Source organism: Euleptes europaea, chromosome 18 (genome assembly GCF_029931775.1).
Source record: "Euleptes europaea isolate rEulEur1 chromosome 18, rEulEur1.hap1, whole genome shotgun sequence".
In the NCBI taxonomy this organism is placed as follows: Eukaryota; Metazoa; Chordata; class Lepidosauria; order Squamata; family Sphaerodactylidae; genus Euleptes; species Euleptes europaea.
Window position 1 is genome coordinate 13,579,528 of NC_079329.1, and position 27,032 is coordinate 13,606,559.

Genomic DNA, 27,032 nt, shown 5'->3' on the forward strand with positions numbered 1-27,032 from the left:
ACCTCAAATCCCTGTGGCTTGGCTGTTTCCTGCTGTCTCGTAAAACTGGACATCATCGCTTTCGTTTTCAGTATCCCTCACCTTTGACTTCCTCTTCTTTTGTCAAGGCGGATCTCCACACAACCTGTTGTTTCAAGACGGTCTTCTCCTTCTTCCCTCCCATTTGACAAGAACCTTTCTTATCAAGGCGTCCTCCCAGCTCCCCGTAACCCCCTGACCTTCCTCCCCCTTTCATTTGCTTTGGCATCCAGATGTATGATTTGTGTACCTTCACCATTGAACGTCGTCGCTTGGTTCAGGCTTTTTAGGCCTCAGTTCCTCCAAAACGATCTCAGCGCAACACACCCATGCAGGAAACGGACCGCCTTGCCAGGTATAGACCGCAGCTCCATTACTGAAGAAACGGATGTATTCAGATGGATGTGTTCATAACAAGGGAAGGAGCAGCCATGCCGAAGGGGAATGGCAGCAATTTTGACATGACGAACTGAAGCCGCATCGCCCACCTTCCCTGCTCTATAAAATTGGGTAACAGATTGGAAATAAAAATTTACCCAGAGATCAAACAGGCCTATTATCTGGATCCTGTGAGCAGGTGAACCTTTTCCACGACAGCCAGCTTTTATATGGGATCAGCTATTCAGCTGGGGATCCTTTAGCAAATCTCTGGTCTTCCTTACTTCCAGCGTCTCTGGTTGATAACACAGCCGGTGTTCCGCATTAGATTTTACAACGTCGCTTTCAGACTATTATCCAGCAGAACTGGAATGGGAAAGAAAAAAGATTTCTAGATCTCAAGACAACTTTACCAAGGTTGATTAAAAACTCAGAGGCTAGGGCCCCAATCCAACTAAAGTTCATCATAACTACTGCAGAGTTAATCCTCTGCAGAGTTAATCCAATTTATGCCCCATCCCTGTCTGTCCTTTTAAAAGTAATGGGATTTAAATGAGTCATAGCTAACTTGTACTTGCTTTTCAAACACAGGCATTGTGGTTTTCATAAAGCTTTCAAAGTGTGGGAGCAGGGTCATGCATTTATCATTTATTTAAAACATTTATATTTATTTAGTTACATAGATATTTATACCTGGCTTTTTTCTCCAATTGAGACCCAAAACTGCTTACGACAGCTTTGTTCTCCCCCTTCCATTTTATCCTCGCAACGACAACCCTGTGAGGTAGGGTAGGCGGACAATGACTGGCCCAAAGACACCCAGTGTGTGCTTCAATGGCAGGCGACTCTAAAAAGGGGATACGCAAATTCATGAGGAGGGGTCTGTCAATGGCTATGAGATGCAGAGGGGAATTTCCACGTGGTGAGGCAGTATACTTCTGAATGCCTGTTACCGGAGGGGGGTAACAAGGGGGGGAGGGTTTGACCTCCAAGGGCCTTCCAGGGTATCTGGGTTGCTCCCTCACAGGGATGATTCCCTGTGCATAGGGTTGCCAACCTCCAGGTGGCACCTGGAGATCGCCTGCTATTACAACTGATCTCCAGACGAAAGGGATCAGTTCCCCTGGAAAAAATGGCTGCTTTGGTGGGTGGACTCGATGGCATTATCCCCTGCTGAGGTCTTTCTCCTTCCAAAACCCCACCCTCCCTAGGCGCCATCCCCAAAATCTCCAGGTATTGCCCAGCCCGCAACTGGCAACCTTACCTGTGCAGCTTTTATTGCCTTTGCAAATGCAGAGGTGTTCACAATGGCAACACCATATGGGGACGTTCCCCCTGGTATCTCCTGGTATCTGCTATTCTCACCACTCTCATGGTCAATCTGAGGAGGGGCAGGAGCTAAGCTATGCAGAAGTGTTACTGAGATATTACAATTAGGGTTGCCAACCTCCAAGTGGTGTTATTAAACTGAGCAAACCGAACAAATAATATGACACACGAGCCACAAACAAGTAATTTAAACATAAGCCTAGACTCTTTCACTATTATGGCATGTATTATAACTCATACATAAAGAATATCAAGCAAAGGGTAAGTCATTCAGTATTATAGCAGTCAATATATCATATACATAAAGAATAGCAAGCATGGAAAATCATATACGAGGATCTTAAAATGCCTCCACAAATGAATGCTGAAACAATCCTCCAAAGCAGGATCAAATGGTACGTGTCCCATACAATGCTGCACCGAGCATGTGCAGAGATGATATCCAGAGGACGAGGAGTAAGCCAATCACATATAGCGACAAAAAGCTCCAAAGTCCAAATAGACTCTGATGTGAATAGGTGGGAGGAAATATGCTGAGGCAATCTTGTATAGACAGCTCAAGGTCGGGAGACACACTGAGCTGCGAACGGCTCTCAAAAGGATTGGGAACCTGATCCACGTGAGAAAAACAATATTGACAAGTTCCAGTTAAACTTGTTTCGTTCTCTTCTACAGAATAACATATATTACATAATATCCATCAGACCACAACGTTTGCAGTTCTCGGTGAGACTCATATGTCATCAGATGAATGACTTACTCTTTCCTTGATATTCTTTATGTATGAGTTATAATACATGCCATAATAGTGAAAGAGTCTAGGCTTATGTTTAAATTACTTGTTTGTGGCTTGTGTGTCTGTTATATTATTTTTTCGGTTTGCTCAACCTCCAGGTGGCGGCTGGAGATCTCCCGCTATTACACCTGCTCTCCAGGCGACAGAGATCGGTACGCCTGGAGAAAATGGCTGCTTTAGAAATACAGCATTATACCTCATTGATAGGGTTGCCAGCTCCAGGTTGGGAAATACCCGGAGATTTTGGGGGCGGAGCCTGGGGAGGGCGGGGTTTGGGGAAGGAAGGGACTTCAATGCCATAGAGTCCAATTGCCAAAGCGGCCATTTTCTCCAGGGGAACTGATCTCTATTGGCTGGAGATCGGTTGTAATAACAGGAGATCTCCAGCTGTTACCTGGAGGTTGGCAACCCTACTCATTGAAGTCCCTCCCCTCCTCAAACCCCACCGTCCTCAGGCTCCACCTTCAAAAGCTCCAGGTATTTCCCAACCCGGAGCTGGCAACCCTAAATTCAGTTGTGCTGGAGATGCAAAAAACAGCATCAGCTCATGCAGCCGTGTTCGTTTGGTCTACCCCTCCCTCCACCCTTTGACAAAACGTAATAAGATTAAAAAGAAGACAATCGCCATAGTATTTAGGGAGAGGTTCCCTTGAGGCCCTCGTTCAAAATGCCCAAGTCAGCGGACAAAATTAATATGGGTTTTAAATGGCTTGGGCTTTAATACTGTGGTTTTTAATTTAAAACCATCTCGAGCAAAGCTGTGAAGAGGTGGCATAGAAATATTCCAAATAAATAAATAAATAAGCCAACTAAAGATTACTGAAAAGTAGAACACTTTCAGCTGTAGTTACCCAACTACAGGTAAACAGAGCAATCAACTAACCCAGACTTTGTTTAAAATTTTTCCAGAGCTTTCAAAATAAAAAGGGTCTTGCATATCTTCAAGATGTAGAATATCTGCAAATCTCACCTCAAACAGATCTTCCCTGGATAGGGTTAACAGCTAAATACCTGGAGATTTGGGCGGGGAGGGGGGAGCGTGAGGAGGGCGGGGTTTGTGGAGGGGAGGGACTTCAAAGGGGTATAATGCCATAGAGTCCACCTTCTAAAGTGGCCATTTTCTCCAGGTGAACTGTGTCGTCGGGAGATGGGGATGCCAACCTCCAGGTGGGACGTGGGGACCCCCCGGAATTACAGTTCCTCTCCAGACTACAGAGGTCAGTTCCCCTGGAGAAAATGGATGCTTTGGAGGGTATGGTATTGTACTCCACTGAGGTCCCTGTCCTCTCCAGGCTCTAGGGTTGCCAGGTCCATCTTTGCCATCGGTAGGAGGTATTTGGGGTGGAGCCTGAGGAGGGTGGGGTTTTGGGGAGGGGAGGAACTTCAATGCCATAGAGTCCAATGGCCAAAGCGGCCATTTTCTCCAGGTGAACTGATCTCTATCGGCTGGAGATCAGTTGTAATAGCAGGAGATCTCCCACTAATACCTGGAGGTTGGCAACCCTACCAGGCTCCATCCCCAAATCTTTATGAGTTTCCCAACCTGGATCTCGCAACCCTACCCCCCCATCCCCCCCCAGTAGATCAGTTGTAATCCCAGGAAATCTCCAGCCCCAACCTGAAGGATGGCAACCCTATCCCTGAGTTATGTGTGCCAAAACAAAGAGGCTACAAGAGAAAAGGCCCTGCAAGCTACATAAGAACATAAGAAAAGCCTTACTGGATCATCAGGTCCAGCAGATTGTTCACACAGTGGTAGGGTTGCCAAACCTCCAGGTAATAGCAGATCTCCTGCTATTACAACTGATCTCCAGCAAATAGAGATCAGTTCAGATGTAGAAAATGGCCGCTTTGGCAATTGGACTCTAAGGCATTGAAGTAGGGTTGCCAGGTGCCCAGTGGTGGCGGGCAAACCCCCAGTAATTTATCCCTCTGCCTGCCGACTACTTGAGGGTCGGTGGGCAAACATGCACACAGCTCTTTACCGCTCAAACTAAGAAGAAAAGGCCCCTCGCAAGGTGGCACTTCTGGTTGTAAACCAGAAGTGACGCGCACACGTGTTGATGCGTACGCGAGTGCGCCCGTGCGCACATACAATCCCGACCTCAGCCCGATAGCCTCCCGCCTGAGGAGAGGGGGGACCTGGAAGCCTTACTGGCAACCCTACACAGTGGCCAACCGGCTGTCTCTAGGAAGCCCACAAACAAGACGAGTGCAGTAGCATCCTGCCTGGGTTCCACATAGGGTTGCCAGGTCCCTCTTCGCCACGGGCGGGAGATTTTTGGGGCGGAGCCTGAGGAGGGTGGGGTTTGGGGAGGGACTTCAATGCCATAGAGTCCAATTGCCAAAGCGACCATTTTTCTCCAGGTGATCTGATCTCTATTGGCTGGAGATCAGTTGAATTAGCAGGAGATGTCCTGCTACTACCTGGCAGTTGGCAACCCTAGTTCCACAGATAATTCTCTCTGGCTGTTTCTCATACCATCAGTCCAATATAGAGGCTTCCAAAGGCCTTCTCAGAAGCCTGTGCATTGCCGTGTGTATTTTTCATTCAATCCTGATTCAGACTGCAGACTGCCCTTCGCTTGAGATTTGCGCATTTCAGAATGGCCACCTGAGTCTCTCCTCCCTCAGGGTTTACCAGTCCAGAAGTCTCCTCTGACTGACCTACATAGGAACTCACATGGTAGGCGTAGGCCTTCAGCATGTCCTCTTTATGGGATCAATAGATCCGGTTTGAGTTGTTAGCCTAGAATATCACTGTCCTTTCATGAAAAAAACGTATGAATCAGCTGACTTCTTAATAAAACTGCCCCAAGGAGCGTTGCAAAGGTAAAGCCTACCTTGAGAGTCATGATGAAGAAGGGCTCAGCCAACAGACATCTGGGATCATGTGGTTTGTGCTCAGTGTGAGGCCATTGGGAATAGGTTTGCCTGCTCCGGATTGGGAAATACCTGGAGATTTTGGGGGTGGAGCCTGAGGAAGGCGGGGTTTGGGGTGGGGAGGGACTTCAATGCCATAGAGGCCAATTGCCAAAGCAGCCATTTACTTCAGGGGAACTCTATCACCCAGAGATCTGTTGTAATAGTGGGAGATCACCAGCTAGTACAGGGCTGCCAACCTACAGGTACTAGCTGGAGATCTCCTGCTATTCCAATTGATCTCCAGCCGATAGAGATCGGTTCTCCTGGAGAAAATGGCCGCTTTGGCAATTGGACTCTATGGCATTGAAGTCCCTTCCCTCCCGAAACCCTGCCCTCCTCGGGCTCTGCCCCCAAAACCTCCCGCCAGTGGCAAAGAAGGACCTGGCAACTCTACTTGCCAAACTCCAGGTGCTAGCTGGAGATGTCCTGCTATTCCAACCAATCTCCAGCCGATAGAGATCAGTTCACCTGAAGAAAATGCCCGCTTTGGCAATTGGACTGTATGGCATTGAAGTCCCTCCCTCCTCAGGCTTCGCCCCAAAAACCTCCCGCCAGTGGCGAAGAGGGACCTTCCGACCCTAAACTAGTACCTAGTGGTTGGCAACTCTAATTGGGAAGCTTCATTGGATAGTAGGGTTTGTGGAAGGGAGGGACTTCAGTGCCATAGAGTCCAATTCCAAAGCAGCCATTTTCTCCAGGGGAACTGATCTCTATCAGCTGGAGATCAGTTGTAACAGCAGGAAATCTCCAGCTACTACCTGGCGGTTGGCAACCCTATTGGATAGACCTGCTCTCTGTGTTTATTTCCTGCCCTGATATATCTCTGGCAGTACTGCAGATGAACTTCGTGAATGTTATTCCCTTGTGTTTTTTCTTTTTGACAACGTAAGTAAACCTTACAGTGCTCCTGGGCTTTGGGAGGCACAAGATTAGAAACATAATAGTGAGTCTGTGCTTAAGCCTGCTTTGGGAGATGTAGCAATAAGGAAAGCTTCCCCTTCGAGCTTGTGATGACCCAGCTTTGCCAGAGGCACCCTGCCAGAATATTCATTGGGAACGGGAGAAGGCCATCAGAGTCGGAACAGGAAGCCACAGAATCTTCCAAACACTCAGTGGGAGAACAGGGACAAGGAAACGTAAAAGGAAGAATTGCTGAGAGGTATGGCCCAGTAAGTTAGAGGCCACATATTCCACACACGCCTGTTCCTTGATAGCAAGAGTTTCTTGTAGGGAGGGTTGCCAGCCTCCAGGTGATAGCAGGAGATCTGCTATTGCAACTGAGCTCCAGCCGGTAGAGATCAGTTCCCCTGGAGAAAATGGCCACTTTGAGCCATTGGAATCTATGGCATTGAATTCCCTCCCCTCTCCAAACCCCGCCCTTCTTAGGCTCTGCCCCAAAAACCTCCCGCCAGTGGGGAAGAGGGACCTGGCAACCCTACTTGTAGGGTTGATAACTTTTTAGCCAGTCCTTCTCTGGCATCTTAAAACTGTTTAAGAAAACCCAAAACCTGGGCAGGTGAAGGTTTTCCAGGCAAGGAGTTAGAAGTCTCTGCAACTTCTACATAGGGCTGCCAGCAGGCTGGGAAATACCTGGAGATTTTTGGGGTGGAGCCTAAGGAGGGCAGGGTTTGGAGAGGGGAGGGACTCCAATGCCATAGAGTCCAACTGCCAAAGCGGCCATTTTCTCCAGGTGAACTGATCTCTGTCAGCTGGAGATCAATACCGAGAGATCTGCAGCCACCACCTGGAGGTTGGCAACCCTACTTCTACACAATCCTTACATCTTTGTCGATGCATGTGTACCTATGGGGAAAAGTCCCACTGGGTTGAATGGGATGTACTTGGTAGCGAGCAGCCAAATTAAAGGGCTTATAGTTCTGTCAATGGGTAAGCAAGACAGCTAAATGGAACCTCCTGGTGCAGAAAAGAGTGAAGAGGAGAAGGCTTAAGTCCACTACAGTCCTGAATTTGGCCTGTGCATGCCTGGGAATGAAATTCCAAGCACAGAAACCCCAGCACACACCTGATCAATAGGGTTGCCAGGTCCCTCTTCACCACCGGCAGGAGGTTTTTGGGGTGGAGCCTGAGGAGGATGGGGTTTGGGGAGGGGAGGGGAAGGACTCCAATGCTATAGAGTCCAACTGCCAAAGCAGCCATTTTCTCCAGGGGAATTGATCTCTATCGGCTGGAGATAGGGTTGCCAGGTCCCTTTTCACGACCGGCGGGAGGTTTTTGGGGTGGAGCCTGAGGAGGGAGGGACTTTAATGCCATAGAGTCCAATTGCCAAAGCGGGCATTTTCTTCAGGTGAACTGATCTCCATAGGCTGGAGATCCATTGTAATAGCAGGAGATCTCCAGCTACTACCTGGAGGTGACATATAATGAGGTTAGCCTAATGTAACGTATGCTCAACACAATAAACAGCAGTCAAAAATGTGCCAAATCAATACCTTAAACTTGCAGTGTCTTCCCATGTAACATACCAGGACAATATCTAACAATACACAAAGACAGAAAAAGTCAACATGCACAACCACTATACAAATACCTATACAAAAATCCCAATAGTTCTATGGTCAAAAAGTTCCATTCGAACCAGTAATCTTCTGGAGCAACAGTGAAGACAATGGGCAACAACACATGGTCACTTTATCCTCCTTTAATTCTGTTTTAGCCAGGATCGAACTCACATTAGGCGAAACGCATGCGTTCGATCCAGGCTGAATCCTGGCTGAAACAGGGATTAAAGGAGGATAAAGTGACCGTGCGTTTTCACCCAGTGTCCTCCTAAAGTGCAAGAGGTTGTGCCTCAAATCTTCAGTGAAAATTCAGCCTCCCCAGCTGTCCATATGAGCCAGCAGAAGAGAGGTACCCCGAGCTCATCCAGTGTGCTACAGGGATCCGGATATACTACCTGGAGATTGGCAACCCTAAGGGCAGGGTCAAGTCAAGTTTATTAATACGGTCAACTGACCGATCATGTGCCAACACGTCAAAGTTTCCAGACACAATAGTTTTGCACTGCAGAATCACAGACATATAAAGGTGTAAGGTCAATAAAAGCAGCCCCTGGTTAAAACGATCATATTAAAATTGATAAAATTGTAAAATATTCTAACAATCATTCTCTCATAAAGTTCTGCGTATTTTAATAGCAACAGCGCAGAACTTGGCAGTCTGGAACGTAAGCTGAGGGTCTTCTCCTAATAGGAGCTTCTTTGCCAAATGCTCAACTGACTCTTCGGGGAATTTACCAAGTAGGGGGGAAATAAGCTTTGACCTAACTTCGTGGTAGAATGGGCAACATATCAGTGCACGTTCGATGGTTTCAATGTCCCCTGTTCCACACGGACATAACCTCTCTGATCTAGGGATCTTCTTATATTTCCCCTCTTAAACAGCCGATGGTAGGGCATGGCATCTGGCAAGGGTAAAGGCCTTCCTACCCTAAGGGCAGGCTTTAGAGCAGGGAGGGACTTCAATGCCATAGAGTCCAATTGTCTAAGCGGCTTTTTTCTCCAGGGGAACGGATCTCTATTGGCTGGAGAACAGTTGTAACAGCAGGAGTTCTCCAGCTACTACCTGGAGGTTTGGAAATTAGCATGGGAGAAATGGTACAAAGAAGCACATAGACAGGATACAAAGTAGCAGATATATAATAGGTGACAAAGTTAGAAAAGACAAAACAAGCGTGCAACATGAAATCTTAACTACTAAGTTGCTAAATATATACAAAGATACAAGGTAAGTATGAAATAATTTTTGGTGTAAATCAGGAGGCAAAAGTCCTCTTCTGGATTTCAAAGATAACCAGTTCCTTTAGGATATCCAATCGCAGGTATAATTCAATCTTCTACAGCAGCAATGTAGACCAGTAATGGGAACTGGTCTACATCGCTGCTGTAGAAGATTGAATTGAAACAGACTATTTTTCTATGTAATTGATTTACTACAAAATTGATGACATGCTATGGGGCTGAAGAAAAGAATGTGAAACGGCCGTCCCCCATTTCTTGGATTTATACCTGCGATTGGATATCCTAAAGGAACTGGTTATCTTTGAAATCCAGAAGAGGACTTTTGCCTCCTGATTTACACCGAAAATTACTTCATACTTACCTTGTATCTTTGTATGTATTTAGCAACTTAGTAGTTAAGATTTCATGTTGCACACTATGTGCTTCTTTGTACCATTTCTCCCGTGCTAATTTCCAAACCTTATGGTATAGGCACGGAGGTGCCCTTGTTTTTGATTTACGACCTGGAGGTTGGCAACCCTACCCCTGGATCTGAACTCATTTCAGCAGAGAGAGGCCGTGGTCTCCTGGCTCCTCGTCCACCTGCCGCAGCAGCGCCGAGAGCGAATCTCAGGCCTCCCTCGCCACAGGCCTGCTTCTGGCCCGTGGCTTCTGTGTCAACGCTGAGGCAGCCAAGCAGGTGGCCACGCCCTGCCTGCGGGGAGCCCTGCCCTCCCACCGGGGCCCAGCCCGCTGTGTGGGCAGCTGATTCAGCCACTTGGGACGGCACTCTGGCAAAACAAGCACCGGCATCGGCTCTGTCTCGCTCTCCTGTGCAACCCAAGATCTGAAAACCCTCCATGGCGATACGCTGGGGAATCTGCTCTGCTGGGATGATCAGCCACGACTTCCTCGTGGCCTTGTCCACGTTGCCGCCTGAGGATCACCAGGTTGGTCCAGAGGGGCTGGAAGGGGATGGGGGAGAACAGGGGTGGGGGGATCATGCTTCGTGAGCGGGACACTCCGCTTTCCTGTGCCCTTCAAAGCTCTCTGTCTCTGCTGCTTTATCCTGTGGGGGTTATTGAGGCTACTGGTTCCTGCAAGGTTTTCATCTTCTCCTCTGTTCTGTTTAATGCCTGCACGAAACCATGGGGAGAGATCTTCAGGGCTGGCAACCCTAGCAAGGGGCCTGGTCAATGCTGATTGAAGAACTGGACTGTCACATTGCATGAATACTGCTTCATACTCAGAGAGGGTTGCCAGCTCCAAGCTGGGAAATACATATAGACTTTTGGGGTGGAGTCTGAAGAGGGCGGGGTTTGGGGGGAGGGACTTCAATGCCATAGAGTCCAATTGCCAAAGGGGCAGTTTTCTCCAGGTGAACAGATCGGCTACAGATCAGTTGTAATAGCAGGAGATCTCCAGCTAGTGCCTGGAGGCTGGCAACCCTATACCAAGATATGACCATGGAAACCATGCTAATGGCTCCATTCGGCTTTGGTATGTTGGGTGTAGGGATGCCAGCCTCCAGATAGGACCTGGGGATTCTCCCGGCATTACAGGTCATCTGCAGACTACAGAGAGCAGTACCCCTGGAGAAAATGGATGCTTTGGAGGGTGGACTGTATGGCATTGTACCCCACTGAGGTCCCTGTCCTCCCCAGGCTCCTTCCCCAAATCGCCTGTAGTTTCCCAACCTGAACCTGGCAATAGGTTTGCCAACCGGCAGGTGGTGGCTGGAGATCTCCCGGAATTACAACTGATCTCCAGCCGATAGAGATCGGTTCACCTGGAGAAAATGGCTGCTTTGGCAGTTGGACTCTATGGTATTGAAGTCCCTCCCCTCTCTAAACCCCACCCTCCTCAGGCTCTGACCTCAAAATTTCCAGGTATTTCCCAACCCGGAGCTGGCAACCCTACCTGTCAACCCTAGTTGGGTGTCTTGAGTGGTTTCGGCCATTTTGGAAAGTGCTGTGTCATTCTGTAACTGTTCCCAAGATGCAGATTGCTAAATGGCAATGAACTGTGACCCACTTTGGAATCCAAGAAACAACTTGGACAGAGGGAATCTGAAACCATTACTTAGGCCTATGCTGACAGTATGTGGTAATCTCAGGTTGGGTTCATACCTGATCAAGAGCAATTGAGGGAGTCAAGTGGTTATGGAGCAGTGGAGTCTGATCTGGAGAACCAGGTTTATTCCCCACTCCTCCATATGAGCGGCGGAGGCTAATCTGGTGAACTGGATTTGTTTTCCCACTCCTCCACACGAAGCCAGCTGGGTGACCTTGGGCTACTCACAGCTCTCTCAGCCCCACCTACCTTACAGGGTTTCTGTTGTGGGGAGGGGAAGGTGATTGTAAGCCAGTTTGATTCTCCCTTAAGTGGTGGAGAAAGTTGGCATATAAAAACCAACTCTTCTTCTTCCTCCTCTTCCTCTTCTTCTTCTTCTTTCTTCAATGGAAAGTCTAGGTTTTGCAGAAACTCCTTCATGATCTTGAGTGAGTTATAACATGTTGGGAAATGAGTGCCCCAAATCATTTTGTGGTCCATAGAGATAAAAAGTGGGTTCGGAGCTATTGCAGTCAGTTTATCGTGGCTTCCTGCAGATCTAACCTCACGCCAACCCCAAGGCCTGAGCAGAGAAAGAAAAAATTGAGCAAAACCTTCAGGGGCTGTGGCTCAGTGGTAGAGCATCAGCTTGGCATGCAGAAGGTCCCAGGTTCAATCCCCGGCATCTCCAGTTAAAGGGACTAGGCAAGTAGGGGATGTGAAAGACCTCTCTCTGCCTGAGACCCTGGAGAGCAGCTGCCAGTCTGAGTAAACAATACTGACTTTGATGGACCAAGGGTCTGATTCAGTATAAGGCAGCTTCATGTGTTCATGTGATGTTAAACAGTTTACTCATATCTGGGAGTAGGGTTGTCTCAGATCCCTCATGGGGAACCTCTTAACCAATGTATTAGCTGAGACCCCTCGTTGGGTCAGACGGCTTTGGTGGGGCGGGGGGAGAAGAACATAACTATTTGGGTGACAAATGTCTGCCCTGGAGAGGTGAGCCATACTGCCTGATCAAGTGTTGGATTAGTTAGTATTCTGGAGAAGTCCGCATCATAAAGCAGATCCTTGCACGGTCTGGAATTCCGGCTTCTTGTCCTGTAAACATCAGTCTTTAATCATTGCTGGCGTGCGATGAAGCTCAGACAGTCATGGATGAGACTTGATTAGGGTGTAAATGGAGTCCCCATGGGTATCAGGTGTCTTCTTCATGCACTAGCCTCTAGCTTCATGCACCACGAGCCAGCGTGCTGTAGTGGTTAACAGCTGTGGTGTGGAACGATGGACTCTAATCTGGAGAACTGGGTTTGATTCCCCACTCCTCCACATGAGGGCCGGATGCTAATCTGGTGAACCGGGTTGCGTTTCTCCACTCCTGCACATGAAGCCATCTGGGTGACCTTAAGCTAGTCACAGCTCTTAGAGCTCTCTACGCCCCATCTACCTCACAGGGTGTCTGTTGTAGGGAGGGGAAGAGAAGGTGATCATAAACCGGTTTGATTCTTCCTTAAGTGGTAGAGAAAATCAGCATATAAAACTCAGCTCTTTTTCTTCTTCTCTTCTCCGTCTTCTTCACACATGGCCCAAATCATTATTCTCTAGCTTGATATCAAAAGATGAATTCGATGTTCACCTCCGTCTGTTCAAGGCTTCAGGATCTGTAGGGGCTTAAAAGCATGAGGGGGGTGCCTTTCAAGTTACTTCCATGGAAGACTGCAGGGATTCTCCCATTCCACTGCAAATGCCCCCAGACCATATCCCATGACATCCTCAGAGGTCTCTAAACCCTCAAAACGGGGGGCTGCAGTGGAAAAGAGGAATTGGCAATGGCCCCGTCAGAAAACTGCTTTGTAGTTCTCTAAAAGGTAAAGGTCCCCTGTGCAAGCACCAGGTCATTCCTGACCCATGGGGTGACGTCACATCCCGACGTTTACTAGGCAGATTTTGTTTACTGGGTGGTTTGCCAGTGCCTTCCCCAGTCATCTTCCCTTTACCCCCAGCAAGCTGGGTACTCATTTTACCGACCTCGGAAGGATGGAAGGCTGAGTCAACCTTGAGTAGGCTACCTGAAACCAACTTTCGTTGGGATTAAACTCAGGTCGTGAGCAGAGCTTGAGACTGCAGTACTGCAGCTTAACACTCTGCACCACAGGGCTCCTTCTGTAGTTCTCTAGATCCAAGCAAATCTCTCATATTGTTTTGACACAATTTACATATAGGGAAAAAAGAAGGTTGGGTCTAGTAGCTTTCCCACGCCATCTTGCCCAATTCCTCCCCTCTCTACAGTCTTGTCCTCTATGGCTTTTGCCCATGAAGGTCCCACGATCTCCAACTAGGCTTACCACGTGCCTGCCTGTGGCAACTCCTGTCCCCACATGAGCAATAAACAGCTGGAGAAAAAGGAGAGGCAATGACATCACAGCCACCCAAAATTCCAGGAATGTCCTCTTATCTCTATGTCTTTACCATGAAGATTAGGAGGATTTCTAGAGTATCATGGGGTGTGTGACATCACTTCCAGGTAATCACCCAGATCATAGATTTATCGAATCATAGAGTTGGAAGGGACCACAAGGGTCATCTAGTCCAGCCCCCTGCACAATGCAGGAAATTCACAACTACTTCCCCCCCCACACACACACCCAGTGACCCCTACTACATGCCCAGAAGATGGCCAAGATGCCCTCCCTCTCATCATCTGCCTAAGGTTATAGAATCAGCTGACAGATGGTCATCTAACCTCTTCTTAAAAATCCCCAGGGTAGGAGAGCTCACCACCTCCCGAGGAAGCCTGTTCCTCTGAGGAACCGCTCTGACTGTTAGAAAATTCTTCCTAATGTCTAGACGAAAACTCTTTTAATTTCAACCCGTTGTTTCTGGTCCGACCTTCTGGGGCAACAGTAAACAACTCAGCACCATCCTCTAAATAACAGCCCTTCAAGTTGCTTTCTCCTCTCCAAGCTCCACTCCCCCAAAGCGCTCAGGGTTCACAGGCATGGGGGCTGGTAAATCTACCTCCAGCTTTTTTCAGTGGTTAAAAGGGGACCCCCGTCCTCTCTTTCTCACCAGCAGAAGAGCTGCCTAGATTCAGCTCAGCGTCTGATACTGTATTTATCGATTGCAAACTAAATTAACTGCAAGTGGGCATGAATCACAGAACCTGAAAAAGAGGAAGGGGAGGATCCTAAAACCCGAAATCCACCCTAATGGAGATAAAAACTTGGCCGTGTAGCCAGCCTTAATTATTACTCTGTGCATACGCTACTTAGAGATAAAATTAATAGCCCAATTAAAGAACATTTCATATATAACCCGAATCATATATTACAGCCTTATACTCTGCAACCATCGTCATTATCGCTAGAAGATCTATAAGGCGGTTTGTGACAATTATGAAAGCAGGTGAAATCGGACCACCGAAGAATTGCTGCGTGCTCTATTAATATGCAAGAAAAATGGTACTTTCAGACACTTCAATTAGATGGGTTGGACCTAGACAACTTTTTTTTGCTCAGCCTCACCCAGTTCTCCGCCTTACTGCAACCCCGATCTACAGTTGCCAACTCCAGGTTGGGAAATTCCTGGAGATTTGAAGATGCAGCCTGGGGATGGTGGGGTGAGGAAACTGAGCTGTAGAGTCCACCAAAGCTACCGCAGGGTAACTGATCTCTGTAGTCTCCTGGAGTTATAACTGATCCCCAGGCCCCAATTAGGGTTGCCAACTCCAGGTAAAGCCTACCTTGAGAGTCATGATGAAGAAGGGCTCAGCCAACAGACATCTGGGATCATGTGGTTTGTGCTCAGTGTAAGGGCATTGGGAATAGGTTTGCCTGCTCCGGGTTGGGAAATACCTGGAGATTTTAGGGGTGGACCCTGGGGAAGGCAGGCTTTGGGGAGGAGAGCTCAGCAGAGTATAACACGACAGGTTCCACCTTCCAAAGCAGCCATTTTCTCCAGGGGAACTGATCTTTGTCATCTGGAGAACTGTTTTAATTCCTGGAGAACTCCAGGTAGGGTTGCCAGCTCTGGGTTGGGAAATACCTGGAGATTTTTGGGCAGAACCTGAAGAGGGCAGGGCTTGGGGTATAATGCCATGGAGTACAGCTTCCAAAGCGGCCATTTTCTCCAGGTGAACTGATCCCTGTTGTAATTCCAGGAGATCCCTCTTTGCCACCAGTGGGAGGCTTTTGGTGCATAGCCTGAGAAAGGTGGGGTTTGGGGAGGGGCTTCAATGCCATAGAGTCCAATTGCCAAAGCGGTCCTTTTCTCCCGGGGAACTGATCTCTATCGGCTGGAGATCAGTTGTAATAGCAGGAGAGTTCTAGCTTGTACCTGGAGGTTGGCAAGCCTACACATTGCTAGGGCTGCCAGGTCCCTCTTCACCACCAGTGGGAGGTTTTTGGGGTGGAGCCTGAGGAGGGTGGTGTTTGGGGTGGAGAGGGACTTCAATGCCATAGAGACCAATGGCCAAACTGGCCATTTTCTCCAGGGGAACTGATCTCTAATGGCTGAAGATCAGTTGTAATAACAGGAGATCTCCAGCTAGTACCTGGAGGTTGGCAACCCTAGATCTAAGCCACAATTTGTCAATAGATAGGCTAGCTCCTTCCTCCCTTTGACATTACCCCTCTTTCTCTCCCCAGGTAGTAGCCATTGGTTCCCGGGATCTCACACGCTCCCAAGAATATGCCAAGAAGCACGGTATCCTCAGGGCCTATGGATCTTATGAGGAATTGGCACAGGACCCTGAAGTAGGTGAGGATGGCGCCTGGGAAGTGCATCAGGGCAGGAAGGAAAAGGAGGGAAAGGAGACGGAGGGTGGTATTTCCCAGTCTGCAAATGGAGACATATAAGTCAGTCTGTGGGGCTCAGCCCCTGGGTCGACAGGGATGGACTTCTTGGCCTAACAATAGGGATGCCAGACCCACACCCAGGGAGTGCTTCTGTACTTTTTTTGGCAATGGTGGAAAGTGGGGCTGCCAGGCTCCAGGCACTAACTGGAGGTCTCCTGCTATTACAACTGATCTCCAGCTGATAGAGATCAGTTCCCCTGGAGAAAATGGCTGCCTTGGCAATTGGACTCTATGGCATTGAGGTCCCTCCCCTCCTCAAACCCCGCCCTCCTCCGCCCTAAAAACATCCTGCCAGCGGCGAAGAGGCACCTGGCAACCTTAGTGGAAAGTACCGTCAAGTCATAGCTGACTGAGGCAACCCCGTAGGTAAGGTTGCCAACTTCCAGGTAGTTTATTTAGAAATTGCAACTACTATGGCTCAAAATAAGAAATAATATCACTTTGTGTGCATAATATTGCAGATTAGATATATTGGTGCCAAATATATTAAACTATAGCACTGTAAAAAGAAACTCTGACAATAAACTATTTCATTTGTATTAAACTCATACAAATAATTTTGCAAATAAATATAGTATAGCCAATGTAATACTTCTTACAATAGGTCAATAGGACAAATAAATGAGCATCTTGTTACAAATCTGTTATACAACATATAACACAAAACCGTTTTTGAGTTATATGTTATATGTTGTATAACAGATTTGTAACAAGATGCAAATTTTGCAAAATTATTTGTCTGAGTTTAATACAAATGAAATAGTTTATTGTCAGTTTCTTTTTACAGTGCTATAGTTTAATATATTTGGCACCAATATATCTAATCTGCAATATTATGCACACAAAGTGATATTATTTCTTATTTTGAGCCGTAGTAGTTGCAATTTCTAAATAAGCTTTTCCCTTAAGCAACTCTGTTTATATTTTTGCATAAACTTCCAGGTAGTGGCAGAAGATCTCCTGTTGTTACAACTGCTCTCCACCCGACAGAGATCAGTTCACCTGGAGAAAATGGCCGCTTTGGCCATTGGACTCTATGGCATTGAAGTCCCTCCCCTCCCCAAACCCCGCCCTCTTTAGGCTCCACCCTCAAAACCTCCCACCAGTGGCAAAGAGGGACCTGACAACCCTACCCGTAGGGGTTTACAAAGTCACACCTTCTGATTTAGAGGCTCTGGCCACTAATCCCTGACCTGTAACATGGCAGTGATGTTTTGTCAGCAGTGTGGCAGATGCCCTCTACACATGTGCGCACCGAAAACGGATTTGGTGGTTGGGCCAAGTGCAGATCGTCTCCCTTTTTTCTGCTCACGATCTCTGGGGGGTTTCTCTTTTCAGATATCGTGTACGTGGGGTCAGTCCACCCACAACACCACCGGCTCACCATCCTCTTCCTCCAGGCTCAGAAGAACGTCTTGTGCGAAAAGCCCCTAGCTATGAATGCTGCCGAAGTCCGGGACATGATACGCGTCGCCCGGCAACACAATGTCTTCCTCATGGAGGTAGGGAACAGTATGGCAAAGGAGAATGCAGACATGTAGGGTAGCGTGATCCAATGGGAAGGGAGAACTCTTTCATCATATAGTGTTTGCTTTAAGTGTCTTAACTAGGGTTGCCAGGTCCCTCTTTGCCGCCAGCGGGAGGTTTTTGGGGTGGAGCCTGAGGAGAGCGGGGTTTGGGGAGGGGAGGGACTTCAATGCCATAGAGTCCAATTGCCAAAGGGGCCATTTTCTCCAGGGGAACCGATCTCTATCGGCTGGAGATCAGTTGTAATAGCAGAAGATCTCCAGCTGGTACCTGGAGGTTGGCAACTCTAGTCATCACTGTTCTTCAGTTTGTACTTCATTTCAATCCCTTCCTTAAGACCATTTTTTTTTCATTGGAAGGATGGGCAGCACATTTACTATTCATTTAAAAAAAATTCTAGCCTACTAAAGATTTTTAAATACATCACAAGGTATCTGCTATGGGGAAGGGAAGGCGATTGTAAGCCGCTTTGAGTCTCCTTAACGGTAGAGAAAAGCGGGGTATAAAAACCAGCTCTTCTTTTTCTTCTTCTTATAAGAATTAAATACATTTCTAGGTGGTGGCTGGAGATCTCCTGCTATTACAACTGATCTCCAGCTAATAGAGATCACCTAGAGAAAATGGCCGCTTTGGCAATTGGACTCTATGACATTGAAGTCCCTCCCCTCTCCAAACCCCGCCCTCCTCAGGCTCCACCCCCAAAATCTCCAGGTATTTCCCAACCTGGAGCTGGCAACCCTATACCCATCCCACCCCTGAAGATGGAAGTACACAGAGTGGGGCTGCAAAAGTCAGGCAGGTTAATATGGGAACAAGCATAAGAACCACACTTGAAATAATTATTTCCGAGCATAATTTTTAAAAATACCAAAATGATCTCCCCAAATCTGTCACAGTCATAGTTCTTACAGCTGCATTCTGAACCCGTTGAAGATTCTGAACAGTCTTCAAGGGGCAGCCCTGCATAGAGTCCATTGCCAGTAATATAATACAGATTTCTGAGGCACGTTACAGAAGTGTGGTTGAAGGAAGAGGGGCCTTTCCAGAAAAGGAACTGGTAAATCTACAGATGCAGCAAGCAGACACTTGATACTCTGCATGTTGTCTCATGCTCAGTACTATCTGGCTAAACCAGCAGGCTTTGCAGTATTGTGGATGAGAAGCCCTTGGGCACCACTTCCTCCTGGCAGGGTGTGCTGAGCGTGGGTCAGCGCATTCCATATCTCATGCTGCTAATCATGAATATTCATTGTTGCCATGTGTGTGCATGTGTTTTTCTGCAGCAGAGACTTCAGGAAACCAAAAAAGTCAGTGGCTATGGAAGCAAAGTTATCTGCTCCTACAATTTTCTACAATTCTTCAGTCCAATCTGGTCTCTTGCACACGAACACATTCTTCCTGTTTGTGTGGGTGTCGTCACGTCAGGTCACAGCTGACTTATGGTGACTCTATAGGGTTTTCAAGGCAAGAGGCGTTCGGAGGTGGTTTGCCATTAGGGTTGCCAGGTCCCTCTTCGCCACTGGTGGGAGATTTTGGGGGTGCAGCCTGAGGAGGGCGGGGTTTGGGGAGGGGAGGGACTTCCATGCCATAGAGTCCAATCGCCAAAGCGGCCATTTTTCTCCAGGTGATCTGATCTCTATCGGCTGGAGATCAGTTGTATTAGCAGGAGATCTCCTGCTACTACCTGGCAGTTGGCAACCCTATTTGCCATTGCCTGTCTCTGGGTGGGATGGGAGAGTTCGGAGAGAACTGTGACTGGCCCAAGGTCACCCAGCAGGCTTCATGTGGAGAGTGGGGAATAGAACCCAGTTCTCCATATTAGTCTGCCACTCTTAACCACTACACTACTTTGGCTCACCCAATTTTCTCAGCGAACAACTCTTAAGAGAAGGGCTGACCAGATGAGGACAGATGGGCAGGTTGCAGAGCAAAGAAAGGGTGCTATGCTTACACATAAGTACTGCCTTTGTAACTGATCAGATTGCCAGGATGGACTGTTGATGTCCATTGTGAAGTATGTTATGAGGAGGTGATCAGTGAATCATGAGATATTAATTTTATCTGGTCAGATGTATTTATACAAAAGGTTTTACCTATATATTGTGGTGTGTGTGTGTGTGTGACAGTGTTGACCTCTTTTTGAGAATATGTGCCACTGAGGAAGACTAATGGCCAAAATACATTTGCTAATGGCCAATATATAGGAGTCCCGTGACGCAGAGTAGCAAGCTGCAGTACTGCAGTCCAAGCTCTGCTCACAACTTGAGTTCGATCCCGATGGAAGTTGGTTTCAGGTAGCCGGCTCAAGGTTGACTCAGCCTTCCATCCTTCAGAGGTCGGTCAAATGAGTACCCAGCTTACTGGGGGTAAAGGGAAGACGACTGGGGAAGGCACTGGCAAACCACCTAGTAAACATAGTCTGCCTAGTAAATGTCGGGATGTGATGTCACCCAGTGGGTCACGAATGACCTGGTGCTTCCACAGGGGATTACCTTTTTTAAAAAAAATGGCAAATATAGGTTGTGCAATTTTGGCTTTTTTATGATGCACATTTTTGCATCTTTTTACATATGGGGGTGTTGTATTTATATGTGATACGTTGATTCTGACCTTTGCAGTTTCTGGTGTTATTTCTGTGTAGGACACCTATATGCTGTTCTTGTAGGTGATACATCAGACTTTTTTTGCATGGAGGTGTTCTTATGATTTACTGAAGTCATTTGTTTTATGAAGATATTTTACAATTTCGCTTTTCCCCTCAACCTCTTGAGTTACCTAACCAGTCCTTTTTTTTCTGGTTGATGTTTTCCCCTTTTTTGTGACCATTTCCCAAGTAACCGTCTACACTCTTACCAAAAGAAATTGCAACTTTGAGGGCTAAGTAGTTGTTTTTTAAAAATAGTGACATTCTCAGGATGATGAATTCAGGAGGGCAATGTCAAATTCTGCCCCTCTGCGCACACCGATTCTTGATAGCTTTTGTCTCTTCTAGGGCTTCTGGACAAGATTCTTTCCCGTATCAGAGCAGATCCGCGCTGTGCTGGCCCAGAAGGCTCTCGGGGACGTGAAGATAGTCCAAGCTCAACTCGGCTTTCCATTGAAAGACATCCAGAGACTGGTTGATAAAAAACTGGGAGGGGGTGTCATTTTGGACCTGGGATGCTACTGCGTCCAGTTTGCTTCCATGGTCTTCGGGGCTGAAAGGCCACAATCCATTGTTGCGTCAGGACTGCTTCACGGCACAGGTAAAGTGTACGGCCGCTAGAACGGTGGTCTCTGTGGCAAGGGAGAAGAGGGCCCATTCTCTGGCATTTCAGAGCTAACATGGGGTAGCAGTGAGGGTGCGGGAACAGGATCTTGGAGACCTAGGTTCAGATCCTCTCTCAGCCATGAAGCCGACTAAAGTCACTATCTCTCATCACAGCCTAGCCTACCTTACTAGGGGGTTGTGAGGATGATATGGGCAGAGGAGAACCAGGCAGACCGCCCTGAGCTCCCCATAGGTGTGTGTGTGTTAAGTGCCGTCAAGTCGCTTCCGACTCATGGCGACCCTATGAATGAAAGTCCTCCAAAATGTCCTATTTTGAAAGCCTTGCTCAGATCTTGCAAATTGAAGGCAGTGGCTTCCTTTATTGAGTCAATCCATCTCTTGTTGGGTCTTCCTCTTTTCCTGCTGCCCTCAACTTTTCCTAGCATGACTGTCTTTTCCAGTGACTCTTGTCGTCTCATGAGGTGACCATAGGTAGAACAGGATAAAAATGTGGCAGAGAAATAAGACTGACACGTGAAAATAGAGACTTGCTTGTAAAACTCCAGTTCTACTACTTACCAGAACCCGCCTTACCACTGCAACATCACACACCAATGAAGGCTGCGCTTTGCCTGTTGTAGCCATTCATTTTCCAAGCGTTCATCCTTGACTGATTTAAATGAACACATGAAGCTGCCTTATACTGAATCAGACCCTTGGTCCATAAAAGTCAGTATTGTCTACTCAGGCTGACAGCGGCTCTCCAGGGTCTCAGGCAGGGGTCTTTCACATCACCTACTTGCTTGGCCCCTTTAACTGGAGATGCCGGGGATTGAACCAGGGACCTTCTGCATGCCAAGCAGATGCTCTACCACTGAGCCACAGCCCCTCCCTAAAGACACTGCATGTCACATGAACACATGAAACTCCCTTATACTGAATCAGATCCTTGGTCCATCAAAGTCAGTATTGTCTACTCTGACCAGCAGCGGCTCTCCAGGGTCTCAGGCTGAGGTCTTTCACATCACCTACTTGCCTAGTCCCTTTAACTGGAGATGCCGGGGATTGCACCTGGGACCTCCTGCATGCCAAACAGATGCTCTACCTCTGAGATATGGCCCCTCCCCAAGAAATGCCAAGGAAATGCCTGTCCTTTTAGTAAAAATGTTGTTTAAAATCATGATTGTTCTGCATCTGCAATATATTATCAATCATTCAGCCACAGCAGGGCTGCCAATGGCAGGCTGCACATTGCATAGTGCCATAATGTTGTCACGTGTGTATTTATGCAAGTACATGCGCCGGAAACGGGACACATTCTTTCTCCATACAGAGTTTTAATGTTCAGTCCAATTTAGCAGGGGCCTGATAAGCAGGAGCCAGCTGGAGCTTTTGGGAGAGGAAACTGGGGAGGGAGAGAAATTAGGGTTGTGCTTCTGGAAGAGACTTATCAGGCACACGTTCCTTTTTCTGTGTTTCCTAGGAGTGGATGAAACGACCGCCATCATCCTCAACTACTCAGGGAACCGGCAGGCCATCCTTAATGTCACCATGATGCTCAAACTGCCAGGAGGGGCAGTAATCGGGGGAACTGAAGGAGTTATCGAGGTACCCAATTAAGTGGTGGGGGATATCAAGGATTTAGAAATGGCATGCAGGTGGGAAGTGAAAGCAGAGGAGAGGCGGAAGGTGCGCACATAGAGAACTTCATTTTGGGGCAGGATCTTAGGGGAAACAGAGGTAGAACACGGGAAATTTTAGCTGAAATTGGTGAGCTGAGGTAGCATAAGAGTTGTGTGACTCTGGAAGTTCCTGGTCCAAACCTTGGGGGTTACCGCACTTGTATTCCCAGCGATGTATTAAGAGTTTGAAAATGTTATAAAAAATACTGTTTGCACTTTCTATGTATTCCCACCGATGTATTAAGAGTTTGAAAACGTTATAAAAAATACTGTTCGCACTTTGCTTGGCCCCTTTAGCTGTGAAGACGTCTTCCAACAATTTATAAGCCGTGGTATCCAAAAGCCCTTTTAAAGCGATGTTTTTTACAACATTTTCAAACTCTTAATACATCGCTGGGAATACAAAGTGCGGTAACCCCCCTTGCCTCTCTCATGAACTCACTAGGTTTTCTAGTGGAGCTAATACTGGCCTACGTTTAGGGCTGCCAGGTCCAGTTTGGGAAATTCCTGGAGATTTCGGGGGTGAAGCCTGAGGAGAGTGGGGTTTGGAGAAGGGAGGAACCTCAGCAGGGTATAAATGCCGTAGAATCCACCCTCCAAAGCAGCCATTTTCTCCAGGGGAACTGATCTCTGTCACCTGGTGATCAGTCGTAAATCCCAGTACTCCAGCCACTACCCACAGGTTGGTAGCCATACCTATGTTGCAGGACAGTTGTGACCACAGACCCTTATTTCACAGAATCTCCCAACACTGCTGAAGGCCCCACTCTGCCTGAATTTAGAAACCCCGTGGTTTGCCATTGCCTACTTCTGCATAGCGACCCCGGTCTTCCCTGGTGGACCCCCATCCAAATACTGACCAGGGCCGACCCTGCTTAGTTTCTGAGATCTGAGGCTAGCCTGGCCCATCCAGGTCAGGGCTTTACTGCCATGCATACTTACTCTTTTAATTTTTTAGCTTATCTGTATCCCCCCCCCCCCCGGTTTTGGTAGCCATGGGGACGGATTAGTAGGTTTACTTTCATGCATACCTACTAATCCCTCATCCGTGACTACCAAAGCCAGAAAAAAGACAGATAAGCAAAAGAAAAAAAAACCTGGCAGAATTATGCAAATATGCTTAACGCATAATTTATATCAACCCCTTTATCAATCCAGAACTTTAATTCTTTATTAAAAGAACGCACAGCCCTGATGACAGAGATGGAAACCACCTGTGGCCATTTTTTGTTTTTTTATAGATTGTGCAATGGCTACCAAAACACAACTTCCGCTACGTTCCTGCAGAACAGACTCCAAAGTCTATTCTCAGCATGGCGTAGTGGTTAAGAGTGGTGGTTTGGAGCGGTGGACTCTGATCTTCAGAACTGAATTTGATTCCTCACTCCTCCACATGAGCGGTGGATGCTAATTTGCTGAACCAGATTGGTTTCCCCATTCCTTCACATGTAGCCAGCTGGGTTACCTTGGGCTAGTCACAGTTCTTTTAGAGCTCTCTCAGTCCCACTTACCTCACAGGGTGTCTGTTGTGGGGAGGGGAAGGGAAGGTGATTGTCAGCCGGTTTGATTCTCCCTTAAGTGGCAGAGAAAGTCGGCATTTGTCACATACTGATACACAGTGCCTACGTTTTCCTTCGTGTGAGAGATTGCCTTGGAATGAATCAGCGGGGTGTAGTGGTTAGGAGCCACGGACTCTGATCTGGAGAACTGGGTTTGATTCCCCACTCCTCCACATGAGCGGCGGAGGCTAACCTGGTGAACTGGATTTGTTTCCCTGCTCCTACACACGAAGCCAGCTGGATGACCTTGGGCTAGTCACAGCTCAGCGCTCTCTCAGCCCCACCTACCTCACAGGGTATCTGCTGTGGGGAGGGGAAGGGAAGGTGATTGTAAGCCGGTCTGAGTCTCCCTTAAGTGATAGAGAAAGTTGGCATATAAAAACAACTCTTCTTCTTCCTCCTCTGGCCCTAGAAATGACAAAGTATTTCTCTTTCTCTAGATCCCCTCACACATGAACGCTCCCACGATCATGTTCCTGAAAGGCCAGCGCTGCGAGTGGCCCCTGCCCCCCTCCCCGGAACCCCTTTTCTTTGAAAATGACATGGGGTTGAGATACGAAGCCGAACACGTCCGGCAGTGCCTCCTGAAGGGTAACTACCTAGTAGTTGTGGTTTCTTTCAAAGAACGCCCGAGTGGACCAAAGGGTAGACATACACGAAGGCAGCATGGTGCAATGGTTAGCATCAGACCAGGATCTGGAAAGACCTGGTTCATTCCCCCCTCTACTTTGTCATGAAGTTTACTGGGTCATTTTGGTCCACTCTCACTCATCCATACTTTTATCTCAGCCTAACCTACGTCACTGGGTTGTTGTGAGGGGCTGAACCACCTTGGAAGAAGGGTGGGGGTAGAATTTGGGATTATCCACAAAAGCTCGCTGGCAATAAAGACACTAAGAAAGCCAGCATGGTGTAGTGGTTAACAGCAGTGGTTTGGAACGGTGGACTCTAATCTGGAGAACCGGGTTTGATTCCCCACTCCTCCACATGAGCTGCGGAGGCTAATCTGGTGAACTGGCTTTGTTTCCCTGCTCCTGCACACAAAGCCAGCTGGGTGACCTTGGGCTACTCACAGCTGTTAGAGCTCTCTCAACCCCACCTACCTCACAGGGTGTCTGTTGTGAGGAGGGGAAGGGAAAGTGATTGTAAGCCAATTTGAGTCTCCCTTAAGTGGTAGAGAAAGCTGGCTTATAAAAACCAACTTTCTTCTTCTAAGCATCTCTATGGTTGGGGGAATCACTCACATGGAATCATTGCTGCCAGATACGGTGACTGCCCCTAAAGTAGGCAGCTTTTAAAAATGACCCGACTGGTTGGCAAGTAATTGTCAAAGTGGCCCTTGTTTTTAGAACTCTGAAGGACCAGCAGTAATGGCTCTTAAAGCCATTGCTGAAGCCCCCACCCTACTTATTTATAAAAGGGAGAGGGGAGAAGCATCTATCCTTAAGAGGAGAGTGTGGGAGAAGGGTTCTGAATCCCCCACCCCTTCCTTCCTATCAGTCCGTTACACCCCTTGTGGCTCCAATTATAGAAGTGAACAGAAAAATGCAGTGTTATTCATTCAGGTTCTTCCTTATGCAGGTTTGAAGGAAAGCCCCGTCATGCCCTTATGCGAGAGTGAACTCATAGCCACCATTCTGGATGAGGTACGGAGGCAGATCGGGGTGTTCTTCGAGGGAGACGGCTCTATCAAAGGCCAGAGTCGAAACACCAAATAAACTTCCTTTTGCTAAACAGGCATGTCTATGAAAAGGACTCAGTCTATCATTGACATCACATTATGGTTTGAGAGGCAGGAAGATTGGAAAGTTTTTCCTTTGGTGTGGGAAAATCTCTGAAAATAGGACACACAATATTGTCGAAGGCTTTCACGGTCAGAGTTCATTGGTTCTTGTAGGTTATCCGGGCTGTGTAACCGTGGTCTTGGAATTTTCTTTCCTGACGTTTCGCCAGCAACTGTGGCAGGCATCTTCAGAGTAGTAACACTGAAGGACAGTGTCTGACACTGTCCTTCAGTGTTACTACTCTGAAGATGCCTGCCACAGTTGCTGGCGAAACGTCAGGAAAGAAAATTCCAAGACCACGGTTACACAGCCCGGATAACCTACAAGAACCATAGGACACACACTTCCTGCATTTGGCTTTTTGAGGAATGCAGTCTTTTAAACAAGGGGGGGAAGCATCTAGCCCTCAGTGTTCACATGCATGCATTCCAGCAGTCCACTCAACGCTCCAAGTGAATCAGAGTGGAGGACTTCTGGTTTCTCCGCTGACCTCAAAAGTAGGCAACACAGCCAAAGGTTTTACCTTCTGCACACCATCTAACCTTCTGCTTTCATTTAAACAATGCAGTGAGTTTTAGCTTGTATCGGTACCAATCACTACACATACCCAGTATAACAGATACCTAAAACCTACAAAGCTACTTGTATTCCACTGGTATTAAGAGCACTCCAGGATGTAGTGATGGTTGCCAACTTGGAAGGCTTTAAGAGGGGAGTAGACATGTTCATGGAGAGGGCTACCCATGGCTACTAAAAATGGCTACTAGTCATGATGCATACCTACTCTCTCCAGGATCAGAGGACCATGCCTATTATATTAGGTGCAGTGGAACACAGTTGTCAGGCCTTTGCTGGTAGCAGGAGTAAAGGCTTTTGACCTGAGTAGGCCAGTTTCTGGCTACACGTCAAGTCCTTGGTTCCCATGCCTGTAAACTCTGTGTAGTTTTGCTCGTCCTGTTTTCCACAGCTGCGCTCTGATGTTTAGTCTTCCTTCCTGGGAATTGCCTATCTCGGGATTGCTTAGCCATGTTTACTTTCACAGCCTGTAGTGCTTTTAAACATGTAACCTGCCTATGTTTTGCCATTACCAGCCTCACCTGCCTGTAGGCAGTCAGTCCTTTAATCTGTCTTTTTGC

General features: G+C 47.6%; 1 protein-coding gene across 1 annotated transcript; it reads left to right on the forward strand.

The window, feature by feature from the left end:
* Positions 1-10,034: 10,034 nt before the first annotated feature.
* Positions 10,035-25,830, forward strand: LOC130490202 (trans-1,2-dihydrobenzene-1,2-diol dehydrogenase-like). The gene is made up of 7 exons (XM_056864025.1): positions 10,035-10,133; positions 15,885-15,996; positions 17,433-17,596; positions 20,614-20,866; positions 22,355-22,479; positions 24,553-24,703; positions 25,694-25,830. Exons 1-7 carry the CDS (start codon positions 10,044-10,046, stop codon positions 25,828-25,830), a joined length of 1,032 nt encoding a protein of 343 aa, XP_056720003.1. The 5' UTR covers positions 10,035-10,043.
* Positions 25,831-27,032: the final 1,202 nt, after the last annotated feature.

Excerpts from the sequence above, each read along its gene's own strand:
- LOC130490202 (XM_056864025.1), top strand. The coding sequence starts at position 10,044 with ATGGCGATACGCTGGGGAATCTGCTCTGCTGGGATGATCAGCCACGAC. Across the intron at positions 20,867-22,354 it reads AGGACTGCTTCACGGCACAG|GAGTGGATGAAACGACCGCC; the intron begins GTAAAGTGTACG and ends TGTGTTTCCTAG. Across the intron at positions 22,480-24,552 it reads GAACTGAAGGAGTTATCGAG|ATCCCCTCACACATGAACGC; the intron begins GTACCCAATTAA and ends CTCTTTCTCTAG.